Below are 25,883 nucleotides of genomic sequence, written 5' to 3' on the forward strand. Positions count from 1 at the left end.
CGCCAGAGCCATGGCTTTGTGATCAACGAAGGGAAGAGCATTTTTCACCCAGCACAGTTCACTTAGGAGCCCAGATTGACATGGTTCAGGACAAAGTTTTCCTAACCCAGGAGAGACAACAAAAAGTCCACGCTTTGGTGACTTCAGTGCTGCAACAACCAAAGGTGGAGGTGATGGCCTTAACTCACTTACAGGAACTGATGATGTCTTGTCAGGAGGTCCTTCAATGGTCAAGATTTCACACTCTACATAGGTTCCTGTTGCCCTTCCAGGAGGTCATTGCAAACAAGAGTCCTTGGTCGGTTACCCTGCCAGAGAACCTTAAGAAAGAGTTGATCTGGTGGTTGGGACCGACAAGATTTCAATGGGGGGTTCCACTGTGGGAACCCAAGAGAGTGGTGATGACCACAGACCCAAGTCTGAGTGGGGGGCACATGTGCAGGGAAGGATGACTCAGGGCATCTGGTTAAGAGAAGAAGCAGCTTGCAGCATCAATTTCCTGGAGCTTAGAGACATCAGGCTGGGTCTTCTGAACTTCCAAGAGCTACTCTCAGACTGCCATGTCCTAGTGCAGACGGACAACATGACAACAAAGGCATATGTAAACAGGCAAGGGGGGACCAGGTTCAAGTCCCTCCACAAGGAAGCTCACCTCCTGATGCAGTGGGCAGAAAGTCATCTACAATCCATCAAAGTGATTCATGTTCCAGGCCAGGAAAATGTTCTAGTGGACTGGCTGAGTTGCAGGAGCCTGGATCAGTCAGAGTGGGCTCTGAACAGGGAGGTGTTCCAACAGCTATGCCAGCGATTCGGAGGGGTGGACATAGACCTCTTCACAAGCTTTCAAAACTGGCAAGTACAAAAATTCATGCCCAGGACAAGAGACCAAAAGGCCATCTGGGTGGACGCTCTGAGCTGTGAGTGGCCCCGTCAGAGACTGTACGCCTTCCCTCCAATTCAGTTGATCTTCATGGTAGTGCAAAACACCATAGAGCAACAGGCAGAGGTAATTCTGATAGCAGCATTCTGGCTGAGGCGGGCGTGATTCCAAGATCTGATGAGACTGTCGACCACTCTGGAAGTTAGCACATTCTTTTACCAAACATTATAGGATTGACAAAATGGCTTTTGCAGGAGCTGCCTTTGGCAGGAGAATTCTGCAGCACACCCTCTAGTTTCTGCAGCCAATTACCCACCCTGGGGCACACTGCTCTGTTACATCCCACTCACAAGGACCACCGGAGAATGGAAGATTTGTCTTCACTTACCATGAAGCTTTCTTCTCGGTGTTCCTAGAGTGGCGCAGTCCTGCCCACCTGAGTGTTTGATCTTGGGATGGCTTCAGGGACAGGAGGGTCAGCCGGCAGAACGATTCTGAAGTTCATTATAGTAGCTTAGGATAGGGAAGATGTAGTCTTTCCCAACAGTGGTATGTTTTCTTTTTCAAAACAAAAAACCCAAAACCCATTAAGACAGTTAGTGATGGCTGTGGCCTGGTTACACTGGTCGGGGAGTTCATGTGCTTGGAGGAGGAGTGTTTGCTTTCTTTCTTAGCATGTGAGGTCTGACAATGGGAGGCATGGCTTGGAAACGGACTGCAGAGGCCTGGGCAAGCCCCTCCCCTCCAGGATCAAATTCTGCTGATGGACCCTGCTTCCAGAGGGGAGGAGCCTTACCCCAATAGTGAGGACTGCCCCACTCCAGGACCCCTGAGAAGGAAGCTTCACGGTACGTGAAGACAAATCTTCCATTTTATATACATATGCAAACCTCAACAGAGACCACATTCAGTGCCAGTTAAGGGAGCTCTGCCAACTAAAAGTGCATAATATCAGTAAGCAAGAAGGAAAATGGTCTTTGCCACATAATTTCAAGGCAATGTCCTCTAGGCTGTGTGTCATAATTTGATAGGCCTTTCTGAGGTTTCCAAATGTAACCATGATCCAGTGTTGGCATTTCAAGGGTACTCTGATCAAAGTTGTGGTCCTCTTTCAAAATATAATGCTTGTTTCTGATAGGCCAAAGATTGTAGATTTTTAAAATTATTCTAATCTAGCATCAAGCAAAGCTTTAAAGGGAATGTATTGATTTACAGGGATAAACTGTCCCATGAGCACGGCATGCTGGGACGTGTAGTTCCCACAGGGTTGCCAGCTCTGGGTTGAGATTTGGGGATAGCGCCTGAGGAGGGTGGGGTTTGGGGAGGGAAGGGAAAGGGCTTCAATGGGGTATATTGTCTTCAGTGGGGTATATTGTCATAGAGTCCACCTTCTGAAGTGGCCATTTTCTCCGTGAACTGATCTCTGTTTTCTGGAAATCACTTGTAATAGTAGGAGATTTCCAGCTACCACCTGGAGGGTTGCAACCCTAAGAGCCCATGATACACAATATTCCTGTTACATACTCAGAGCGACATTTCTCAGGTACTTATGTACTTGGGAATCTGTTTGTTTCATGCTAATATATAGGGAGGGTCTCATGGAGACACCTCCAGTGAAACCTCCTCTGAAACTATGTAAGGAGAAAGGGCATGATCATTGGTCTTAGTTTGTAAAAAGCTCATGAGGAGAACTCTTACAAGCACGCCTCTTCTTTTGAATTTTGAAGGCATCAATATATACTGAAATATCTACTGAAATATCAAACATTATAGAATTTGCTATTCAGCATTTCTGTATAGTATTCTTTGTCATTTAATAGCATTTGGTTCTAGGCATATGGTAGGAACAAATAATTTATACTCTGTACTCCCTGACTAAGGAGTAAGGCTGTCAGAAGCAAAATAAATTAGATGATGGCATAGAATATTTACTATGGCTTTTCATTTAAAAGAAAAAAGTCTAGACCATTTCATAAAAGCTGCATTAGTGAAGACTATTATAAAGTCAAGTACAGAAGCCCATGTTTGTCTTTAATCACCTAATTAAATCAATTACACTAATAGAACTCTCTGCTTAGTTGGAGTAGGAAGATGGAATTAACTTGATGTGCTTGAAACTCTTCTTACGTGGGTGTTTATTTATTTATTTTTATTAATATCCCACCCTACTTGCAAGCGGGCTCAGGGTGGGTTACACAAGTCAACTCAGCAAATGTAGTGACTGTAATATACAATAAATAGGGTTAAAATAATACAATGGAATTGAAACTATTCAAAAACAGTCTTGGTTAGGGCATCAGATGTTTGAATGATCACCCTGTAGATGATGCTGCAGTGGGAAACTCATTCAGTGGAATCTCTAGATGTTTAATCACTAAACATAGCTCCACATCATAGGGGAGGTCTAGATGTAATGGGTGTCTGTTGCCTCAGCCAAAGGCCAGGTGGAACAGCCCCGTTTTACAGGCCCTGCAGAACTGTAGCAGGTCCTACAGGGCCCTGATCTCAAATGGGAGCATGTTCCACCAGGCCGGGGTCAAGGCCAATTAAGCCCTCACTCTGGTCAAGGCTAAATGGACATCCTTCAGGCCAGGGACCAACAGAAAAGGTTGATCTGCAGGGCACATATGGAGAGAGATGGTCCTGAAGATATGCAGATCTCTGGCTGCATAGGGCTTTAAAGGTTAAAACCATAACCTTGAACCGGATCCAGTACTCTATTGGCAGCCAGTGCAGTTTGTGGAGCACCAGCTGAATGCATGCCCGCGGAGGCATTGTTGTCAGCAGTTGTGCTGCCACATTCTGCACTTGGTGCATTTTCCGGTTCAGTGTCAAGGTCAGTTCCATGTAGAGCGAGTTACAGTAATCCAATCTGGAAGTGACCATTGCATGGATCACTGTAACTAAGTCCTGGGGGATAAGGTAGGGAACAAATTCCTTGACCAGCCTAAGATGACAAAAAGGCTGATCCAGAGTCACCCCAAGGCTCCTCACCCTTGGTGCCAGCACCAAGGGCGCCCCATAGAGGGGTGGGAAATGGATTTCCAACCCAACCCCCCCCCCAACTCAGATACAGGATCTCCGTCTTCATTGGATTCAATTTCAGTTGGCTCTGTTGTAACCATCCAGCCATGGGCTGTAATGCCCCATCCAAGTCCATCTGTCTATCAAAAAATAGATAGTGACTAATGATACACTCTGTATACTAGGTATTATTTTATTTTTTTACTAGCCTGATACCCATGCTTCGCTATGGTATTTAAGTTCTGTAAATCCAGTTATAATACTGATGATGTGAAGTTTGAAATGTGACATTTATTGTAGGAATTCTAATGGAGAAGATTACAGTCTAATCTCTCTGCTGAAGGACCCCTCTTAAGTGTAATCTCTCTACTGAAGGACCTCTCTGTAGACCACAGTGGTGGTTCTGCCCTCAGGTGCTTGGATCACCAGGCTGCTTGATGAGCTCACTCTGGAGCAGGCAACATAGAACTGTCCATTTAAGAAGCAATTGTCTGTTAAGTCAACTCCTGCCACTTTCCACGAAAGTGATGGCCTCTCTACTTGTGTTCCTGGATTGTTTTGCTCATATGGAGACTGTGTTGTTCTGAGCACCTCAGGGTGATCTTGCTGGTACCTGGCCTGTGCAGCTCAGTGCACTGTAGGTGTACTAAGTGCAAATGTCTTTGCCACATTCCTAAATTGCCTCCTCCTTGTAGCATTGGGGTATCTGGCTCAATGTTTGCCAGGAGCTTTCTTGGGGGCAGGAAGAGGCGAGAGGTGTGAGGGGGAGTTGGTGTGAAGGTGTGATGGACATTTCTTCAGGTTCATGAGGGAGGCACTCATCGAAATGGCTCCTAAAATGTCTTTTACTATCTCCCCATAAACATTCATTAACTCAATTGCCATGCTGGCTTTTTTGAAAAATGTCTATTCAGGAGTCTTGAATAGCTGATTTCTGTAACTGTCCTCAACTGTCTGCAGTCTCTTCTTACTGTGTTTTTACCTCAGAACATTGAGATCCACAGCTGAGCAATCAGAGGGAGGTGGGTGCAAGTAGGCAGGTTTTACCTCAGAACTCTGAACAACACAATTGACCAATCGGGAGGGGGTGGACAAGGAGGCAGCAGCCTGCCAGGCACATGGAAATTAATTGGGGGGAACACATTTTGCCCATTTTTACCCCCTTAGGGGCTCATGTTTCTAAGAAATCTCTTCAGGGGGATTTGACATCATGGTAGGAATGCACTCCCCTTATTTTGGGTTTCTTGGTGCAGGGGTTTGGCCTGGGCATTGAATTTGGGGGGGCATTACCTCCCCCCCCTTTTTTTTTTACAAAAATGCTTCTCATTTATGTTACAGTTAAGAAGTGGGACATAACTATGTATTCAAAACACCAGCCGAGCAATCAGATATTAAACAAGTTCATATGAACCAATTTTCTAGAACCCACATTGTGAGAAGTTAAATAACCTAATAAAGGAAACCAGTTTTCTACAAATTTGGGTTACATTTCCATTGTGGGTGAGAGTGTGGCTAAGCTGGGCCAGCAGCACCGCTAAGATGATCCTGCTGGAGTGGCATGCCTGATGAATTAAAGTACCTTGGTCCTACTCCTACACCTGACAGACAATCGTCTGTCTGGTGTCGGGGTGGGATTATGTTTAAAGGCATTGTGGAGGCTGGGCCAGCAGCAGGGCTAAGGTAATCCTTAGGGGGAAGATTATTAGAAGTCACTGTGGAGGTGGGGCTGGCAGGATCACTAAAGCGTTACTGCTGGGACGGGCTCTCTCATGGTTTTAAGCACCCTGCAACTGCTGCTGCACCTGACAGACAACCACCTGTTAGGTGTAGGAGGTGGGGGGAGTGTGTTGGAAGCCATCAGAGAGGCTGGGCCAGCAGTATTATTGCACCTCACAGGTGGTTGTTGGCCATTCCTGATTTCCTCAACTGTCAGTAGGGTAAGTTGGAAACCGGCTGATAGTTGGCCAATTTGGTCAGATCCAGGGATTTTTTTTAAGAGGGGATGAAACATTGCCTTCTTCAGTGTCCCAGGGAACAGGCCCTCCAAGAGGGACCTGTTAATGATCTCCCTTAGGGCACCCCTGAGCCTATCATGACCAGCATTCACTAGCCACAATGGGCACGGATCAAGGAGACACATGATGGGGCATACAGTCAAGAACAATTTGTCTTTAAGTGGCAATAGACTGTATTAGAGAGACTCCAGGAGCCAAATAAGCATTTGGGCAAGTTTTTGGGATTTTGGCAAATTCTGTAAAAAGTAAACATGTTTAAAAATGGCGATCGGCGATGCAGTAGAAGCAGCAAGCAAGATCCAAGCTTTCTTCAGGAAATGGAAGAGCAACTGGCCCATGTGACCAGAAATAACTATAGACTCTTTCAGGCTGTATGCTAAGTCTTTGCCCCCTTCTGGCAAAAATGAGGTACTTCACAAGAACTGTGCTATATATTGGCTGTTATTTTCAAGGGACTGTGTTAACATTGGAGAAGCGACTATCCTTTGATCACAGGGACTTCCAATATTTAAGAGGAGAGTCTAATGAGTAGGTTCAAGTGGTGGTGCCTGTATGCAGACGTTTAAGCGAAGCTGAAAGTGAACGGGTATGCCATGGACATATCTGAAATAAGTCTGACAGGCAAAAGGGCGGATAGACTCTCTGTAACTTTGGCTTTCAAAAGCAACAAATGGAATGATCTCTAAGATTGAAGGCAAGAATTCAAGCAGATAACAGTCCTTGAAAAAGATAAAAGGGACTTTGTTTTGAGATGGCCAGTTCCAGTTCCAGCAAGACAATGCCACAGGGAAAGTGTTCAAGAAGAAAGAAGATTACAGCGTGGGAAGAGAAACTGACTGTGTTACACCTACTGAGGGAAATTTAATTATTAATTTGCTTTAAATGAAGGAGGGAAAAACAATTATAAAATGAGATGCCACTGTTCTCTGAAATTTGTGTTTAAGTCAACTAGCGATTCTCCTGGAATGCTCTTTATATAGTCAGATTTGATGGTTTGTTAACACAATCGATGATGATGATTGACCACTCTCAATGTTAAGAAAAGCAATTTCTATATTGTTAAGCTAATACTTTTATAAGCAGTGTATGACCTCCAACTCTTGGGTTTTTAGTGGGTTTTCTTTTCTTTCTCCTATAGTTGTAAATCCCCCCTCCCTAATTTTGTTGTAGTTTTTAGAAAATGCAAATTAAAAAATCCCCTACAGCGGGCCATAAAAAAAGAGAAATTTATCGACTTCCTCTAGGGTGAGTGGACTGAAATGATCCAGAATCAGACTAGAAGGCATGGAAGGGGCCTCAAGTTCACGCACTGTCTCAAGTGTTGCGGGTAGGTCACAGCAGAGCGACAAGACTTTGTCTGCGAAGTAGCTCGCAAATGCCTCACAGCCAATATCCAATTTCCAAGTGTTTTACCTGCTTTGTGGCAGTGTCGTTATGGACTGAATTGTTCTAAACAATTGTGCTGGGCGTGAGCTCGCAGACACAATAGAAGCTGCGTAATACTCATTCTTCACAGCTTTAACTGCCATCTCATAGGATTTCATAAACATCCTATAGGATGTTCTTGAAGCATCATTGCGGGCATACCACCACTGTCTCTCTACCCGTCTTAGTCCTCACTTCATCAGCCACAACTCCTGGGTATACCAAGGTGCAGGCTTAGAGCAAGGGCGCAGAGGGTGTCAGGGAGCGATCTCGTCGATGGCTGCAGAGAGTCGACTGTACCAGTTCTCTACGAGCTCATCTAACGAACCACCAGGGGGCATTGGATCCCGTAGAGCCATCTGAAGCCGCATCAGGTCCATTTGGCTCCGCAGGCGAGCTAAAATATGCTCACCGCCCAAACAGGGTCGGGGTGGAACATTCAGATGGGCCCTCAGGGCATGGTGGTCTGACCATGGCACTGCTGAAGCAGTAATCCAGTCCACTGTAACCCTCATTGTGAAGATCAAGCATGTTCCCAGCCTGGTGAGTGGGAGTTGTTACATATTGGGAGAGTCCCAGCGCCGCCATGGACGACACTAGGTTCGCTACCTGAGTGGAAGTCACGTCATCGGCACAGACATTGAAATCACCATCAGGGATGGCAGGCTATTGGCCAGTGCGTTGGGTGGTTAGTACACCAACCAAATCGCCAAACTCTCCCCGGCTTCCCAGACTAGGCCGGCACACTCTATGCCCGTGATTTTCAGCACCAGGAGCACCCTGAAGCAGTAAGCCTTCCAAATGAATAGAGCCATTCCCCCCCAACCCCTAATCCATGATTGGTGAAGGACTGAGAACCCGGGGGGTGGCAGCTGGGAGAGAGCTACTGTCTCCCCCTCTCGCACCCAGGTCTCAGTCACGCACACCAGGTCTACTTTCTGCTCAAGCAGGAAGTCCCGCAGGACCATGGTCTTATTATTTATAGACCTGTTGTTACACAGCACCAATGTCGGAGGGGGAGTCATCCATTGTATCCCCACTGCTGGCAACCTTTGGGATGGGACGCAGGCTGGAAGGAGGCTGAGCAACTCTGCTTCTCCGTCCCCTTCCTTTATCACCGTGCCTGGTCCCACCACTATACTTTCCCCTCCCCATGAGCACTGGGATCCCTTGCCCTGTCATCGCCATACCTAGTGGTCTTTGTTAATCTCCAACCACTAGCGGAGCTAGGACTCTGCTACACCTAGGTGTATGCCACCAGCTGTTTTTACAATTCCCAGTGCTGCTGGGTCCAAACTACTTAGATTCCTATCCTGCCATTACAAATCCAATACATCTGCTGATGGTTCTCATTGTTGTGTTGAGTTGGAGATCAAGTTTGTAAACATGGGGTTGTTGAGCCACACTGAAGCACCATATCATTCAGTACTATACACCAACTCCAAAGCTGAGTGTCTAAGTGTTGTAGCAGATGCACCACATAAATTTTGGAGAATGTTGTTTCAGATGTGTATTTCCAGTGCTACATTGGTAAGGTGGTATTTATAGGTCAAGGTCCTGTCCAGGGTAATGCAACATCACAGAGGAGGTATAACTTGGGTATGTGGTTGTTTGTAAGCCAGGTATATGGTTGTGTGCAAGTCGGGTGCCATTAAGGTAAACATTCAGTTCACGTTTGGCAAGATTGTTATTGAGATGGAAACAGGAGCATTCTGTTTTTCATAGATTTGGGATAAACTGTCATGTACTGTAGTAGTCAGCCAAATTTTTGAGGTCCCTAGTCAGTATTTCGTCAGTCCTTTCAATTGATTTGTGCCTTACTGCCATTGCCATGTCATCAGCAGAAGCAAAGTTCCTGAACAGCATCTCGGGAACATCAGAAATGTATAGATTGAAAAGAACTGGAGCAAGGACCAAGCTCTGGGGGGTAGACCATTGTTCTGTTTCTTTTGCTTGCTGATTGACTAACCCATAATTACTTGGAAAGTACTATCACTTAGCATGTTATTTAAGAGTCTAAATAATGTTCTGCAGGGGAAAACTTGTGAAAACTTGTACAGCGGACCATTCCTCCAGACTGTGTCATAAGTGGCAGTCAGATTGATGAAAACTACTCATGTCTTAAGACACTTCTGATACCCTGCCTCAATGAATGTTGTTAAACTGAGAACCCGGTCTTCACAACTATGATGGGGTCTAACTCTCGCTTGCTCTATAAGGGCATGTTCATTAATTCTGACACTAATTCTCTTCAGGATTAGCCTCTTGAGGAGTTTATAACAGGAGCTCAGAAGGGAAATAGGTCTGTAACTTTCCACCAGATGTTTTGGTTTTCCAGGTTTCAGAATAGCAATTATCTTTGCTTTCTTGAATTTCCCTGGGAGTCTTCCTGTTCTCATTATGACAGTGAGAAACTTTGTGAGCCACTTCTTAGTGAAAGTGCCACTGTTGATCTGGAACTCATTATGGATGCAGTCAAAGCCTGGTGCCTTTCCAGGTCAGTGTATTCCATAAATGCCAATATTTGCAGTGGGCTAAAGTAGGGTTGGCAACCAATCAGAAGATGACTTACCAGTTTGGGCAGTGTGTGTGTCTGTGTATGAGAGTTAGGTTCTGTAAGGATATTTGGAGAGGGGAGTTTGTAATAAATTGCTGTTTCTAGATGCATAGTTCCTTAACCTTTTGTTGTGTATCTATGCCATGATCTGTAGTCACATTCTTTACCTGCTCTACACACCCTTAGTGTTCCCATTTGGTAACTGTTTTCTAGACCATCTTCTAAATGTTTAATTACTTAATAATTTGTGTGCTATATATGTAACTTGATGTATAGTTTTGCAGCTTGCAAACCTGCTTGAGCGATCAGCTTTGTATGCATCAGGCAAAATATTTTCTGCTTGTATTGTTCTGGGTTATTCTGCAGCTCTCTGATATCGTGATGATTGCATTGCTTAGTAGGGGATTTGTAGTCTTTACAAACTACACACCTTAAATTGAGAGTTTTCTTTTGGGGCTTAAACCCTTGACATCCTCGGCACTGCCCATTTAGCAGCATTTTTTTTAAGGAGTCGGTAAATCAGTCCTGAAGTACTTTTCTCTCAGGTTTGAAGGGTACCTCAAATGAGGCATTTGGCTTGTGATAATACAAGTAGGCTCCAATCACACACAGAAGTTGCCGAGGGATACTCATGGATGCTGGGCAGATTTAATGGGTGCAATCACACAAACACATCTGGCAAGCATCATGCACCCGTTGACAAGCCATCGCATCCCGCCAAAGATCCGGATTTAAAAGCTACTGCAGAAACTCCAGTATTTTACGCTTGCGACAGGCCACAGATGGACGTCCTCTGTCTGATCGCTCCAGCGCCGCATGAAGTGCGCCGGAAACGTGCACCGACAAACTGCTACCCCCAATTCCCTGCCATCGCATTTGATCGCGTTCGGTTGGGTCACAAGTGCGGTGTAGCAAAAAGCCACGCCTCCCCCCTCCGCTTTCTCTGGCCAGTATGAACGGGGCTGTACTTTATTAAAAGATTGACAAAGTGTTTTCTAGGCATGGTGATATATAAAAGCAAATCAAGTAAAGAAAGCTTACAACTGCTGCTGGGGACCCCAAAACAGCCGTGGATGAATGCATTGAGTCCTATGGCTCTGGGTCATAATCTGTATAGTTTCATATATACCACTGAAATCCAAAGGGAAAAACTCGGCTCTCAAACCCCAACAAAGCACAACCCCCTTCCCCATTGCCTTAGAAATATTCACGGGCAGGCACTACATTTATATAAGTAAGTGCTGTCAAGTTGGAACCAATTTATGGTGACCTCAGCAAGAGGTGGTTTTCCATTGCCTTCCTCCTCAGAGTCTTCCTTAGGTGGTCTCCCATCCAAGTACTGACCCTGCTTACTTTCAAGATCTGACGAAATCAGGGTATACCATGTCACCTTCCTTCCAGCACCATGTTTACAGCTACTCTTGTCTAAACTATGTGCTGTCTATGTATACCAAGCACTGCTCTACTATCTTTAACTAGCTATACCCTAACTGTGAACTTGCCTGAAGTTTGCTACAACTAAGGATGGGCATGAACCAGCTGACAAACTAAAGTTCATCATGAATTTTGGCCTGTTCAGGGTTCGTGAACGCAAGTTTGTGAATTGGAGAACCGGGACGAACTAACACATATTTTGACACATTTCATGGTGGCTTGAGATGGCTCATGAAGAGCAGAAAGCAGGGGTTTAGCCTGTGGCTTTTCACAGGTAGCATTTAAATAGCCCTGCTTTCTGCTTCCTGGGAAAAGTTGCAATGAGCAGAAAAGAGGGTTTAAATGGAAGGCGTGAAGTGCTTTCCTAGGGGATCTTCTCCCCACCTTTCTGCTGGGTGCAGCTCCCTACAGCCAGCATAAAGATGGGAGGGAAGTCCCTTCCTGGGGGATCTCACCCCTGCTGGCCATGGCTCACCGCAGCCAACAGAAAGGAAAGGGTGAAGTCCCTTCCCAGGGGCATTGTACCTCCACCTTTCTGCTGGCCACAGCCAGCAGACAAGAGGTGGTGAAGTGCCCCTGGGAGGCATTTCACCCCTATATTTAACCCTCTGTTTTTGCTCCCCCACTTCAAAGTGATGGGAATCAGAAGCCAAGGGTTTAAATGGGTTGGAACCATTTAGGGTTGCCAAATGCATTTTGGCCGGGAGCGGAGGCTGGCGTCTAATTTGTGCGCGCGCGCATAGCGCATGCGTGTCACCCGGAAGTGACGTCGCACGCTGGGGGCGGGGCCACGCCATTTGAGGGGAAAACAAAGATTTTCCCCCTCAAATAGCGTGGCCCCGCCCCCAGCGTGCGCCGTCACTTCCGGGTGACGCGTGCGTGGGGGTGGGGTTTCCCCCGGGCCCAATTCCGCACGGGGCGGAAGTCGGGCCTTGAAAGCGGGGGGAAATCCGCCCCCCGGGGGGATTTGGGAACCCTAGAGCCATTTAAAATACTGCTTTCTGCTCCCCTCCACTTTCATGGGGAGCAGAAAGCAGTTTAAACTTCAAATGGGTCACAAACTGGCATATCCGTTGGTGTAGGTTCATGGTTCAGTTCATGGTACATCCATGAACCAAACTGAACAGCAAAAATGCTGTTCGTGCCTATCCCTAGCCGCCACAAAGGTGTAATAATGGAAACTGGGGGAAATTCACTTCATCTCATTGTCATGACAAGAAGTTTTGTGTGACAAGAATATTACTCTGTTCACCTGAAACACTAGGGTTTTTTTTTCCCCCTGCATGTGCCATCAAGGAAAAGAAGGGGCTTATTAAATTCACATACAAGTTATAGTTATATATAGTAACTTTTAAAAAACCTTCTAAATATAATTTTGGTGGGGGAACTGTCTTACATTCAGGATTATTTTCCTTTTGGGAAAGGAAAATAATTTATTTACAACATTTGTCCAACTGCACTTAAGTAATAGTTTAAAAACTTCAGTTACTTCCTTCCTAAAGTCAGATCTTTCATGTAATCTGACCACTTAGCATTTCATTTTTAATCTTTTCCATCTGAGATGAACATTGACACATCTGAATGAAATTGAGGATGCATGCTCAGGGCCCATTTTTTGGAACCTGAACATGATCGGTGCAACAAGGAAAGGTTTAAAAGACAACACAATAAGATATCTGCCTTGAAGACTGAGACATTAATGACCTAATTACACGTTACACTGTTTCTTGGTCTGCCCCTGGTCCTGTCAATCCAGATGTGTGGGAGTTTTCTGTTGAAACTTAATTCTCAGATGTGTGAAGATCTGATTTGGAGCAGAACTGTACTCTGTGAGGAAAGTACTCTGTACTCTGTTTGTCTTCCTCTGATGCTATTTTCCCTACATGGAATTTATATATGTACACATTAATTTATTTACTATATAGTCCACCTTTCGTACTGAAACTCAGTGCAGATTACACACTGTACTTCAATACAGTCAATATGAGGAGACATGTTAGAAGGGCCTTATACACAGTTTGAAGATTAGTTGAGTAAAAGGAAGGAATAGGAGCCTAACAGTGATTCCAGTGAATTCTATATATTTTTATAGTCTTCTTAAAAAGCAGTAAGATGTAAGAGATCAACTGTGTGTGTGTGTGTGCGTGTAGTGTATAGAAGACCTTAATCTCTATATATAATAATTCTGTTTTCGAGTGGCAACATTCCATGTGCTCCCTCAGCCATTGGCCCATCAGCAGCCACTCGAGTACTCATGTGCCATTGGCCAGGTGCTGGATCTGCTCCTCTTCCCCGCCCACTCCCCCTTCAGCCACTGTGCCCTGACAGAATTACTGGCAAACAGCTTTCTCTCTTGATGAAGACGCTTTTCCTGCTTGCCTCCTGTGTGGGACTAACTTTCCCCTCAGTGGCTGTTGCTACGTATCACAAAATGGCAGTTACCTGTGTCTGTAAGATGGCTGCTGTCTCTGTGTTTAAAATGTTTCCCCATAATGTTTAATTGAGCTGTAGTTCCAGAGAGGGGCCGGCAGGTGTATCACGCACTGGGTTGAATGGGGCTTCCTCATCTGCTGGCCTACAGTTCCCTGCTGCCCCAAGCCCAAAAAGTGTGTGGAAACAGGGACTGTCCCAAGGCAGTCTTCGTCCCTGCGAGGCAGCAGAAATTCAGCCACTCCACAGTCAGCTGGACTGGGCAATGAATGGAAGTTCCCCTGCTCTCTTGGGCAAGAGAGAGAAACTGAAGTACAGCCAGAGGCCGGTCCAAGGAATTATCGTATCCTGAGCCCACAACCTCCAGAGGTAGAGAGTATTGTGTGTAGGGATAGAAGATTGCGTTTATTCCTGTTGATTTATGTCCTGTTGGTTCATAGTGTGTGCTTACTCCTACAGTGTGTGTGTGCTCCACAACTGTGTAAATAGTTAAATGAATTATTTAATTTGGGCTAATAATCTGTGTTGTGCTCTGACCACATACTCTCCCTGCTCTGCACAATACCAAAGGGAAGGCTTAGGGAAGCAAGGAAAGGCCAGACCCTTGGGTTGCCAACTTTCCAGGGATCCCCCCAAAGATTGGGGATTCCATCTCCAAATAGGGAGATTCAGCCCTCTAAAAAGGCAGTGACAATTCAGTGAGTGGTGGCAGCGAACTGAAGGAATGAGATACGCCCATGGGACGAGTGTGGGAGGCAAACAGCTGAGTTGTAAACTGGAGCCCATTTCGCCATGGTAGCCAACCAAGCTTGGTTCAGACAAAGGAAGGAAACAGGCCTTTGTGAGGAACTCATTGGGGCCAGTCCTGACTAGGGTTGCCAGCTCCAGGTAGGTAGATTCCTGGAGATTTTCTGGTAGAGTCTATGGAAGCCAGGGTTTGGGAAGGGAAGAGGCCTCACCTGAACAGAATGCCATACAGCCCACCTTCCAAAGCAGTTATTTTCTCCGGGAGGGGGGAATCTGTTGTCTGGAGTTCAGTTGTGATACCTGGTGATCTTCAGGCTCCACCTGGAGGTTGGCTGCCCTAGGCGTAGCAGTCAGTTCTTTAGAACAGGGTCTGCTAGATCCAGGTTCTTGCTTTAGAAGCTGAGTGGGTGATTTTGGACCAGTCACAGACTTTCAGCCTTACTTACCTCACAGGGTTGTTGTGGAAGTCAAAAGGGGGAGAGGAGAATGATGTAAGCTGCTTTGGTCCCCATTGCAGAGAAAGACTACTTTTCCTCCTGGAAAATCATTGTTGCCAATCTCCAGGTGAGGGCTGGAGATCACTCAGAATTACAACTGCTCTCCAGATGGCAGAGATCAGTTTCCCTGGAGAAAATGGTGGACTCTGTGGTAGTCAGGGCTTCAGAGCATGGAAGAGGCTGCTGGTGTGTGTGTGTGTTTGGGGGAAATGGAAAGCTGGAGTGAGGAGGAAATAAAGGTAGGTTGATGATTGGCTGGGAAGGAAATAGGGTTGCCAACTCCGGGTGGGAAATTCCTGGAGATTTGAGGGATGAAACTTGGAAAAGGTGAGGGGGGTGGGACGTCAGACATGTACAATGCCATAGACTCCACCATCCCAACCAGCCATTCTCTTCTGGGGAACCACTGTTGCCAATCTCAGGAGAGGGGTGGAAATCACTCAGAATTACAACTGATCTCCAGGAGGGAGGGAGTAGTAGATGCAAAGCTGAAATCAGAGGGACAGATAATGGCAGGTTGATGCTTGGCTGGGAAGGAGATAGGGTTGCCAACTCCTGGTTGGAAATTCATGGAGATTTGAGGGGTGGAGTCTGGAGAGGGTGAGATTTGAGGAGGGGTGGGACCTCAGACAAGTATAATACCATAGACCCTCAAAACCAGCCATTTCTTCCTGGGTAACAATTGTTGCCAATCTCCAGGTGAGGGCTGGAGATCACTGAAAATTACAACTGCTTTTCAGGTAGCAGAGGTCAGAGAAAATGGTGGACTCTGTGCCATTATACTCTGCTGAGGTCACCACATCACATTGACGCTGAGTGCCCAAGGCCTTGGCACTCTCCCAGAGCCTCTTTCTAGAGCTCATTGTATTTATTTCCATAACGGGCCTTATTCCTAATTACTTATAAAACCAAAACAGTTTATCTGGAGAAAGAGAGAAGTAAAGGTCAATGAGAAGTTTAGTTAGGATTCAGGTGTGATGTCAGTCCTTTGCTACCTTCTGTTGCTTCATCCTCTTGGGCCAGATTGTTCATATTGACCTTTTGAATTCTCCATGACCTTTTGCAGCTTTACCATCTGCCAGGCATCTCAGATTGATTGGAATTCTGCTATACTGATGCCATATATTGTTGCATTAGAAGATGAATGGGGAAACCTGTTCACCTTCTTCCTTGGATATTTAGCTCTGCAGTTTAGTTTGATAACTTTCTTGCTTTGCAAACAGAAAAGAGCTTTCATGTGCAGATTATACTGCAGCTAGTTCCTACTAGTATTTCTCCCATTAACAGATGAAATAGATACACTTAAAATCTAGAGAGCTATAGAAATTAAGCTCTAACCTGGATAGATAAAGCTAGCCCAGACTCATCAGCTCTTGGAAGCTGAACAGGGTCAACCTTGGTCAGTATTTGGATGGAAGACCACCAGGGAATACCAGGGTCACTCTGAATGTTTCTTGCCTTGAAAACCAAACTGGTTGCCATAAATCAGCTGCAACCTGACTGCCAGAAGAAAAAAGTTTTTTTAATTTATTTATTCACATTTATAGGCTGCCCTTCCCAAAAGTGGGCTCAGATAGGTAACAACATATTATTTATACAAAATATATTAGTTAATGTAATAACATTAACATTTAAAACATCATCATAAATATTAAAACGGTGGTCACAGCTAATAACAAAAAAAAAAAATTCTGGTTGTGGGAGGTTCCTGGCCATAGCCAGTAGTTGTTAAAAGAGTGACAAACACATCAGGGAGGCCATATATGGACGTCTGCTGCCTCAGCCAAAGGCCTGGCAGAACAGCTCCATCTTGCAGGCCCTGTGGAAGTGAAGTAGATCCCACAGGATCCTGATCTCAATGGGGAGTATGTTCCACCATGCAGGGGCCAGGGTGGAAAAAGCCCTGGCCCTGGTTAAGGCAAGACTAATGTATTTTGGGCCAGGGACTATCAGGAGGTGTTGATCCATAGAGCGTAGTGCTCTTCGAGGCATACACGGGAAGAGGCAGTCCTTCAGATATGTTGGTCCCAGGCCGTGTAAGGCTTTAAAGGTTATTACCAGTACCTTGAAGTGGAGCTGGAACTCTACTGGTAACCAATGCAATTGGCAAAGTACCTGCCAAACATGAGCCTATATAGGTGTTGCTGTTACCAGGCACACAACTGCATTTTGCACCAGCTGTAATTTCCGGGTCAGCCTCAAGGGTAAGCCTGCGTAGAGTGAATTACAGTAGTCAAGCCTGGAAATGACCATTGCATGGGTCACTGTAGCCAAGTCTTGGGGGGAGGGGGAGGGTTTCAGCAACATAATCTGCTGGATATGGAAAAAGGCAGATCAGGCGGCTACAGTAACCTGGGCCTCCATGGAAAGAGAGGCATCCAGTGTCACTCCCAGACTCCTCACCTTCTGGGCTGGCACCAAAGGTGCCCCTTCCAGCATGGGAAGCCTGATACCCATATCCCCTCCCTTCCAACTCAGGTACAGGACCTCTGTCTTCAATGGATTTAGCTTCAACTGACTCTACTGCAGCCATCCAGCCACAGCCTCCAGAGCCTCAGCCAAATTATCAGGGGTGGAGGACAGATGGCCTTCCAATAACAGATAGAGCTGGGTGTCATCTGCATATTGATGGCAACCCAGCCCATACCTCCGGACTAACTGGGCAAGGGGGTGCATATAGATGTTAAATAACATTGGTGAGAGGATCACCCCCTGAGGCACTCCACATTCCAGTGGGTATTGCAGGGAGGTCCTCTCGCCCAGCGCCAACCTCTGTCCCCGACTATGGAGAAAGGAGGAAAACCATTGCAAGGCAGTCCCCTGAACTCCTACGTCAGCAAGGCAGTGGGTCAGTAGATCATAACTGACCATGTCGAATGCTGCTGTCAGATAAAGTAATAACAGCAGCACCAACCCGCCCTGATCCAGATGTCTACAGAGGTCATCCGTGACTGGAGCAGTCTCCATCCCATGGCCAGGGTAGAAGCCAGACTGGAAAGGATCGAGGATGAAAGCATCATCCAGGAAAGCCTGGAGTTGTTCAGCCACCACTCTCTCAACCACCTTGCCCAGGAATGGTAGATTCGACACTGGGCAGTAGTTGGCCAGGACCATAGGGCCCAGTGTTGGGTTTTTAAAGAGCAGATGGACTACCACCTCCTTTAGAGCCCCTGGGAAAGTCCCAGTAGACAAGGACAATTTGATAATTTCCCCCAGCGGGATCTGAATGCCCTGCCTGCAGACTTTCAAGGAGGCATGTAGTAGGCGTCACTGCTGCCAGTATCCTGTCAACTTCCTCCTGGGAGAGTCGGCTGAAGTGATCCAATATTGGACCTGAAGACAGACAAGGGGCTTCCAGTTTCCTTAAAATGGCCTATAACACTATACCTAGGCAATTTTCAGATTATCAGTCAGGGTTGGAAAAGGCAATTGCATGTTTGCAATTGCAATTTGAATTTTTCTGGGCAAAGAATTAAAGAATTGGGTTAGAAATAGTGGAACATATGCCTGCACAAATTGTGATGGTGAGATGACTGTGGAATCAAATTGGGGGGAGGGTGTTCTTCATGGGTCAGAGGCTTTGTTTTAATGGAACAATTACGAATGTATAGCTAAACAAGCTTTCCTTAGGACAGCAACCCTTAATGAATCAGTATCTGTCAATCTGCTTAATAAAACAGTATCTGTCAATCAGTATCTGTCAGTCTCTAAAATGGCAGAAAGCTAAAGGTCTGGAGGATTTAAAACAAACCTTTTTATTTATTTCATTTACACCCACCTTACTTCCCAGTGTGGACTCTACTTAGAGGAGGAGGAGAGGAGATTGGATTTATACCCTGCCCTTCACTGCTCGAAGGAGTCTCAGAGTGGTTTACAATCTCCTTTCCCTTCCCCTCTGCACAACAGCCACCCTGTGAGGTAGGTGGGGCTGAGAGAGCTCTCTTGAGAACTGCACTTTTTAGAACAGCTTGGAAAGAACTTATGACTGACCCAAGGTCACACCAGCAGCTGCATTGTTCTCCATTTTATCCTTACAAAATCATGTGAAGTAGGTTAGTCTGAGAGTATGTGAGCTTCACCCAGTGAGTTTCCATGGCAGAGTGAGGATTTGAACATGGATCTCTTAGATCCTAGTCCAGCAGTCTAACCACTACACCACACTGTCAAACCACACAACCTTGCTAAGTACCTGAAACCATACTGTATTCATATAGTCTTTTCTATGAAGAAATCTTGTTGAAGTTCTCACCTTCCTGAAAGCATTACTTTGTGTCAAACTTATTCCAGATATGTGTTCTGGAGCTGAACTTCCTCAGTTACTATCAATGAATGGTATCTATCTAGTAGTCTGTACAACTAAAGATGGCATGGGTGAAGATGTAATGATCCAGTTTGTCTGCATGTGGAAAACTTATGTTGAATAGAAGGGTCTGGCCTGCTTTTCTCCCTGTTACATTGGCTTTCTATGGGAAATGATAACTATTCTTGCTTCAGGAGCTACACTGTGTTTCCATTCATATTACTACCAGTGCAACTGTGTAATCAGTACATACAATATCTAGATTTTCTTTCATAATTCACTCCAGTATGTGGGCAAAATAACAGTTCCAGAATAGTATGTGAAAGCTATTCTTTTATCTGCCTGCCTAGCAAACACTATATTTTTATTGACATTCCAGTTCTCATCTGTGTTCTCAGTCCCAATATAAATCTCTTCTTTTTAAAGCTTTTAACTGATTTTTAAAAAATTTAAACATTCAGTCTGTATCACAGTTTCACCTTCTACATTCTCACCTGTGCTGTTGGCACTTTTGACAGGTAATACACATTTTAAAGAGGTGTTATTGAAAGAGACACTTGTCAACCTATCCAGAGATTGATTCTCATTAAATTTGGCATGGAGTGTTGACGAAGTAGCATGAAAATGCTAGCTATATTGTATTTAAACATTTAGATTATTCTTAGGTAGTTACTCCATAGAATTAAGATCTCTATAACATTTTTTAAGTGTTCACCTGTCTACATAGAGATCTCTTCATTTCAAATGTCTTTTAAAGAAATGTAAATCAATGCTAAAAGTAATTCTACTTTAGAAATTATTTTAACAAAAAAACATAATAAATTAATTTTTCAAAAGAACTTTCCAGGAATGCAAAGGAGATAAGGACCATTCTAACAGCCCTCTGGATAATGCAGTAGGAAATGTGGGTGGTTGTAGCCATGTAGTAACATATAAATGCAATTAGGGGGAAAGATAAGACTTGTGCAGATACTACATTCACAAGAACTGGGAGTCCTCCAACCACACATTGGGGCAGTGTATGGTCCACATAATGCACACAATATGCAAGATTGCTATATCATCTTAAAACGGGGAAAAGTGTAGATTTTCCATGTGCATACTGACTCCATACACGCAAACTACAGAAAATACATGCATTACCCAGTTCAAACACCATAGCAATTGTGCAGTTGGGTGCTTCATGGGGACCGTGTGCTCATGATATGTGTGATTACCAGGCTTCTAGTTTTCATGAACTTAATATCTACTAGGGATGCCAGTCTCCAGGTGGGACCTGGGAATCCCCTGGAATTACAATTTATATCCAGACTACAGAGATCAGTTCCCCTGGAGAAAGCTGATGCTTGGGGGGGGGGCTCTTTGGCACTGTACCCCACTGAGGTCCCTCTCCTCCTCAGGCTCCATCCCCAAATCTCCAGGAGTTTCCCAACCTGGGTCTGGCAACCCTAACCCACCCCACCCTCTCATGGTCAGGAGGGATGTGACAACCCTATCTGCAGAGGGCTGTTGCACTGTTTGTAGGTGTTCACATCCTAAAAGCACAAACCCTAAAACACTGATAATCAAGCTAAAAGGCAACCATGTGAGAAAAAGGATCAGAAGAAATGTTTCTTGTCCATTTTAGAGGAGAAAGCACTTGTGGGGTGGCAGGATCATTATTTTTGTGCTGTATTTTGGCATGTTGTAGTATATAGGAAAAGTAGTATAATTGGGGAGGCTGTTGTAATTTTAGTTTGTGTTTGTGCAAGTAATGTAGATGGTGCACTTTTGGAAAGCAAGTATGTTTTGAAAATCCTCAGAAGCTCTTTTATAGCAAATATACAGTTTTCTTGATCTATGAATTGTGTTATAGATATGGATGATCTGTCTTTATGCTGAAAAATGCTGAGTATTTTTGTATTGACATACTGTAATCTCTTATCCATCATGTTTTAACTTTGCTTGATCTTTCTATAAACCTCTCCTGGCAAGCCATTGTTTATGTGATAGTTTTCAAGGGCATCTATTTCAGTGACCTTGAACTTCTAAATGCTTTCATCTCTTATTTATCTTTGTGATTTTGTGGAAATTTAAAAGAATTTCCTGCAACTTTCCACAGTTGTAGTATTGGCGCCTGATGCACAAATCCAAGCTATACTGTTCTTAGTCTCTCACCATTCTTTGGACAGATGAAAACTGAAGACAAAGAGATTATGGTGATGTGTTAGATAACTAGGAATGAAATTCAGATCCTTTCTTGAATACTTCAGGGCCATTTACTATATCAGTTCTTCTTATTCTTCGGTGGCTTCTTCCCTGGCATTGGATTACTGAAGCTTCATAAATCATATAACTATGATTAATCCACATTTAGATAATCTATTCTAACCAAATTTATCATTTGGAAAGAATTCAGATTTTATAAGTGCATGGTAAAACACATCCTACTTGTCAGACTATTGATAAAAAATTCTTTGGCCCCGGTCACACGGGCCAGATAATGTGTGGGGGGGGAGGCGTGGTTTTTTGTGCCAGCACACTTTGACCAGCCCGAACACAATCAGACGTGATGGCAGGGAATCGGGGTTTTGTTTCGTTAGCACGCATTTCTGGCGTGCTTCAATGCAGCAAGGGGAGTGTGCTGGAGCGATCAGACAGAGGACGTCTGTCTGCGGCTCATCGCAAGTGTTAGATAGTGGACTTTCTCCGGTATCTTTTAACTCAGGATCTTTGGCCGGACGCGACGGGTTGGCAATGGGTGTGCGATGCTTGCCAGATGTGCCCGTTTGATCGCGCCCGTAAAACCCGCCCGGCATCCATGAGTATCCCGCAGCAACTTCTGCGTGTGATTAGGCCCTATTAAGATGTTATTTGTTGTATGTAGCTGAGTTATAGTAATAATTTTGATTCTTACTTTCATATTCATTTATTTTTAGAAGATAGAATCCAAATAATTCCATGTAGTGTTCTGCTTGAACATGAGAGTTTTGAACGCCTCCTTTCAATGGTAGATGCTTCCCCCCCCCCAATCCCCTGAAAGAAAACAGTAAAATCTTATCCCATCTGTTTGCTTGGTGGTGCTTTTTGTTCATGTGGGCTGTTGTTTTAGGACCCTGAAGTTTATACTTAGAGTTCTGATTTTCAGGCTTTGCCTTGACTTTTAATTAAGTTGTATGGAGCAGGCTGGGATCAACTCTTAGCTCTGTCCTGAACCACTTGGACAGAGAGTGTGGGCTAACAGGTGTAAATTTAATGAGTGTAAGGAAGTGTTGGTTTTTTTAAAAAAAAATTAGTATTCTTATCTAGTTAAGACATCTTACTGTACCTTTACTCCAAGGAGCACAGGCAATTTATGGAGCCAGAACCCATATGAGTTTTATGTATGATGTCACTGAAATATAATATACTAGGAGGAGGTCAGTTCAAATCCCTACCAAGGTCTGAAACTCACTGGGTGTTAGGTTCGCCATTCTCCAGGTAGGCCCTGGAATTATCCTGGAAATACAACTGATTTCCAGACTACAGCTCCCTTGGAAAAAATGTCAGCTTCAGAGGGTGGATTCTATGGCATTATACCTCCCGAGGACCCTCCCCATCCCAACCCTGCCCTCCCCAGGCTCCCCCCCCCAAATCTCCAAGAATTTCCTAAGCTAGAGTTGACAAACTTACTGGGTGACCTGGACCTATCACAGTCTGTTACCTTAACCTATCTCAAAAGGTTGTGATAAGGATAAAATTGCGGGAAATGCTGTGTGCTGGCCTGAACTCAGCAGCAGATTGGCTGCTATGGGTAGTGGGGAAAGTTCTGTTGGGCTGATGGCCCTCGGAGCTGGATCTCTTGATCCATCCTATCTGGGACCAGCTGGTCAGGGGACGCCAGGAGACTGTCATGGGTAGCTACTGGCTAGAAGGAGGCCACTGTGCTATCCATCCCCCTCCCCCTAGGAGAGTTGCACAGCCTGACTCAGTGTCACTGCTGCCTGGCCAGGGCAAATTTGCCGAGGCTCCCCCCCCCCACACCCAATGCTAAACCAGTCACTTTTTTAAAGAGGAAAAGGCTACATGCTTACTATAGCTAACCCTTTGTCTGCAGAAGTGAGATTACAGACATTTTAGCAATAAGTTTAGCAATAAGTTTAAACATCCAGTTGTGAGACAAATTTACCTGTCAGTTTTATATCAAAATTGTCCGCTTTTGTTTCAGAATTTCACTCACTATTATAATGTCTATTTAAACGTCATTGACTGCCCTTGCAATTCAGGTATATCCTATCCAGTGGAAGTAACATTTTTAATGCCTGTCTTTTAACAAAAAAAGGCGACATTCTGAAAGTTCAGTTCGAGCATGTATTACTGAATTCAGATGTTTGTGTCTGGTGTCTTGAGTAGAGAATCCGGTTGACAGTAATCAATCATATCTAATTAGCTGGTGACACACTGTGTTTACAGTAATTAAACAAGCCATTACTGCTTACTTTCTCATGATTAAGATCACACAGATTGAGAACCAGCTGTTAATCACTCCTGTTCCAAGGCTAATATAATTAACAGAAACTGCCTGCGTTATAACCCAGGGCTATTTTTAACAAGGCTTTTATTTGAAAGACTTGATATAAGTAATAAATGATACATTTTATAAGACTGTATAATGGAAACCACTGATTGCATGGGCCTGCTCATCCCACGTTTTGGGCTGGAGAAGATAAACTACACATCCTGTTACTTACTTGATAAATGGAACATGTTTCAAGAACATACATTTTCAAGAATATACATCTATTTAACATAGCCAGTTCTGGCACCACTAGTAGTTAAGTAAGTACCCTTGCCATAACCTAGCTTGTTAACAAATGCATATGCTATGAAACCAGTAACTAACGAACTATCCCATGTCTAGAATTAAGCCAGATGTATTCAATGTTTAATATGTAATTTGCGTTTGACAACTTTTAACTTTTTTTCTAGACAGTGCAATTTGAAATGGTTTACTGTCTCTTTTAGTTTGAAAAAAATCAAAAGCTGGCAAAATGCACTTTGCTGTTAAAATGTGTAAAGAAGTATACAATGCTATAAAATACAATTGGGGACCTGCAAGAAACTTGTGGGGATAGTAAATCCCATCCCCTTTTGCTTCCTTCCCTCTCTTGCCTTCTTTAACAATCTCCTTCCTCTTTCTCACCCCCTCCCTTGCTGTCAATCTTCTCCCTCACTTTCTCTCCCCCCCTTTGCTTTCAATCCTTCCCTTCTCAATTTCTCCCTGCTCCCCTTTTCTGACAGTACCCCTCTTTCCCCCCTCCCTTTATCTGTTAACCTACCCCCTATCTTTTTTGGCCCCACCCCACCCCTTCTCCATCAATCTCCCCTACTTCTTCACTGTCAATCTTCCCCCATTTGAGAGCCAGTGTGGTGTACTGGTTAAGAGCGGTGGACTCTAATCTGGAGAACTGGGTGTGATTCCCCACTTCTCCACATGAAGCCAGCTGGGTGACCTTGGATCAGTCACAGTTCCGTTAGAGCTCTCTCAGCCCCACCTACCTCATGGATTGTCTGTTGTGGGGATAGGAAGGGAAGGCGATTGTAAGCTGCTTTGAGAAACTTTGGATAGTGAAAAGTGGGGTATAAAAACAATTCTCCTCCTCCCTTCTTTGACAATCCCCCTCGTTCTTCCCCCTCCTCTTCTTGTCAATATTCCCCTCTCTCTCTTTCCCCCCTCCTTACTTTGATCTGCTTTTGCTGGTGAGAGCCTGCAAGATTTACAGGGGTGAATCCTACAAAGTTAGTCCAATGGCACCTTTAAGACCAACACATTTTTATTCAAGATGTGAGCTTTTGTGTTCATGCACACTTTGTTAGATGATGAAATGGAATTAAATATAATAGTTGTATATATAGGGGTGGCTTGTTAAATTACCATGCAAAATAGTGACAATATTTTTAAAAAAACAGATCAAAAGAATGACAGGCTCGGTTTCAGGTTATCATCTGTTTCAGTTCAACTGGGGGGGGGGGCAACATAGGTAATAAATACGTTCAAATTGGAGATTGATGTGTCCTAATTTGTGAGAATCCCGTCCTTAGACCCCCCCATCCATTTCCTTTCTAGCATGGAGGCGAATCCTATTCTCCCCAAACCAGGTGCAGCTCCAGCCCTCTGGATCTGGCCTCAGCAGTGTCTGGAAACCACTGGGCTTGGCATGGCTCCCAGATACCACTGCCATGGCCAGGCCCAGAGTCAGCTGCCACTGCAACTGGGCCCAGAGTGGCTCCTGGACACCCTTGCTGTCTGCTCTGCAGAAGGAAGTTAAGTACGTTCTCTGTTCTTTTTATTGGGAAGGGGGAATTAACATTTCAGATTTTTCTGCAAACCTGGGGGGGTTTCATACATGTCCAGGAAAATCTGTTTAGTGTCAGTGTGGCCCTGATCTACAGATTCAGATATCCACAGATGGGATTAAATATATAGATTGCAGGGTTTATGTTCTTGTTCTGTTGTTATTGTTACTAGACATTATCCTTACTGTAAAAGTATCATAAAATTGATATCAGTAACTAGTCAAAATCTAGTAGAGATAATCCCAGGTGATACAGTATA

General features: G+C 44.6%; 1 protein-coding gene across 1 annotated transcript in view; it reads left to right on the forward strand.

Moving 5' to 3' along the window:
• Positions 1-448: 448 nt before the first annotated feature.
• Positions 449-25,883, forward strand: part of SNTG2 (syntrophin gamma 2) — a 321,822-nt gene continuing 296,387 nt past the window's right edge. Inside the window, exon 1 of the mRNA XM_015422984.1 lies at positions 449-1,006. Within this exon, the coding sequence (XP_015278470.1) occupies positions 449-1,006 (558 nt within the window). The remainder of the gene's footprint in view (positions 1,007-25,883) is intronic.

This window comes from Gekko japonicus, unplaced genomic scaffold (genome assembly GCF_001447785.1).
Source record: "Gekko japonicus isolate JY-2015 unplaced genomic scaffold, Gekko_japonicus_V1.1 scaffold465, whole genome shotgun sequence".
In the NCBI taxonomy this organism is placed as follows: Eukaryota; Metazoa; Chordata; class Lepidosauria; order Squamata; family Gekkonidae; genus Gekko; species Gekko japonicus.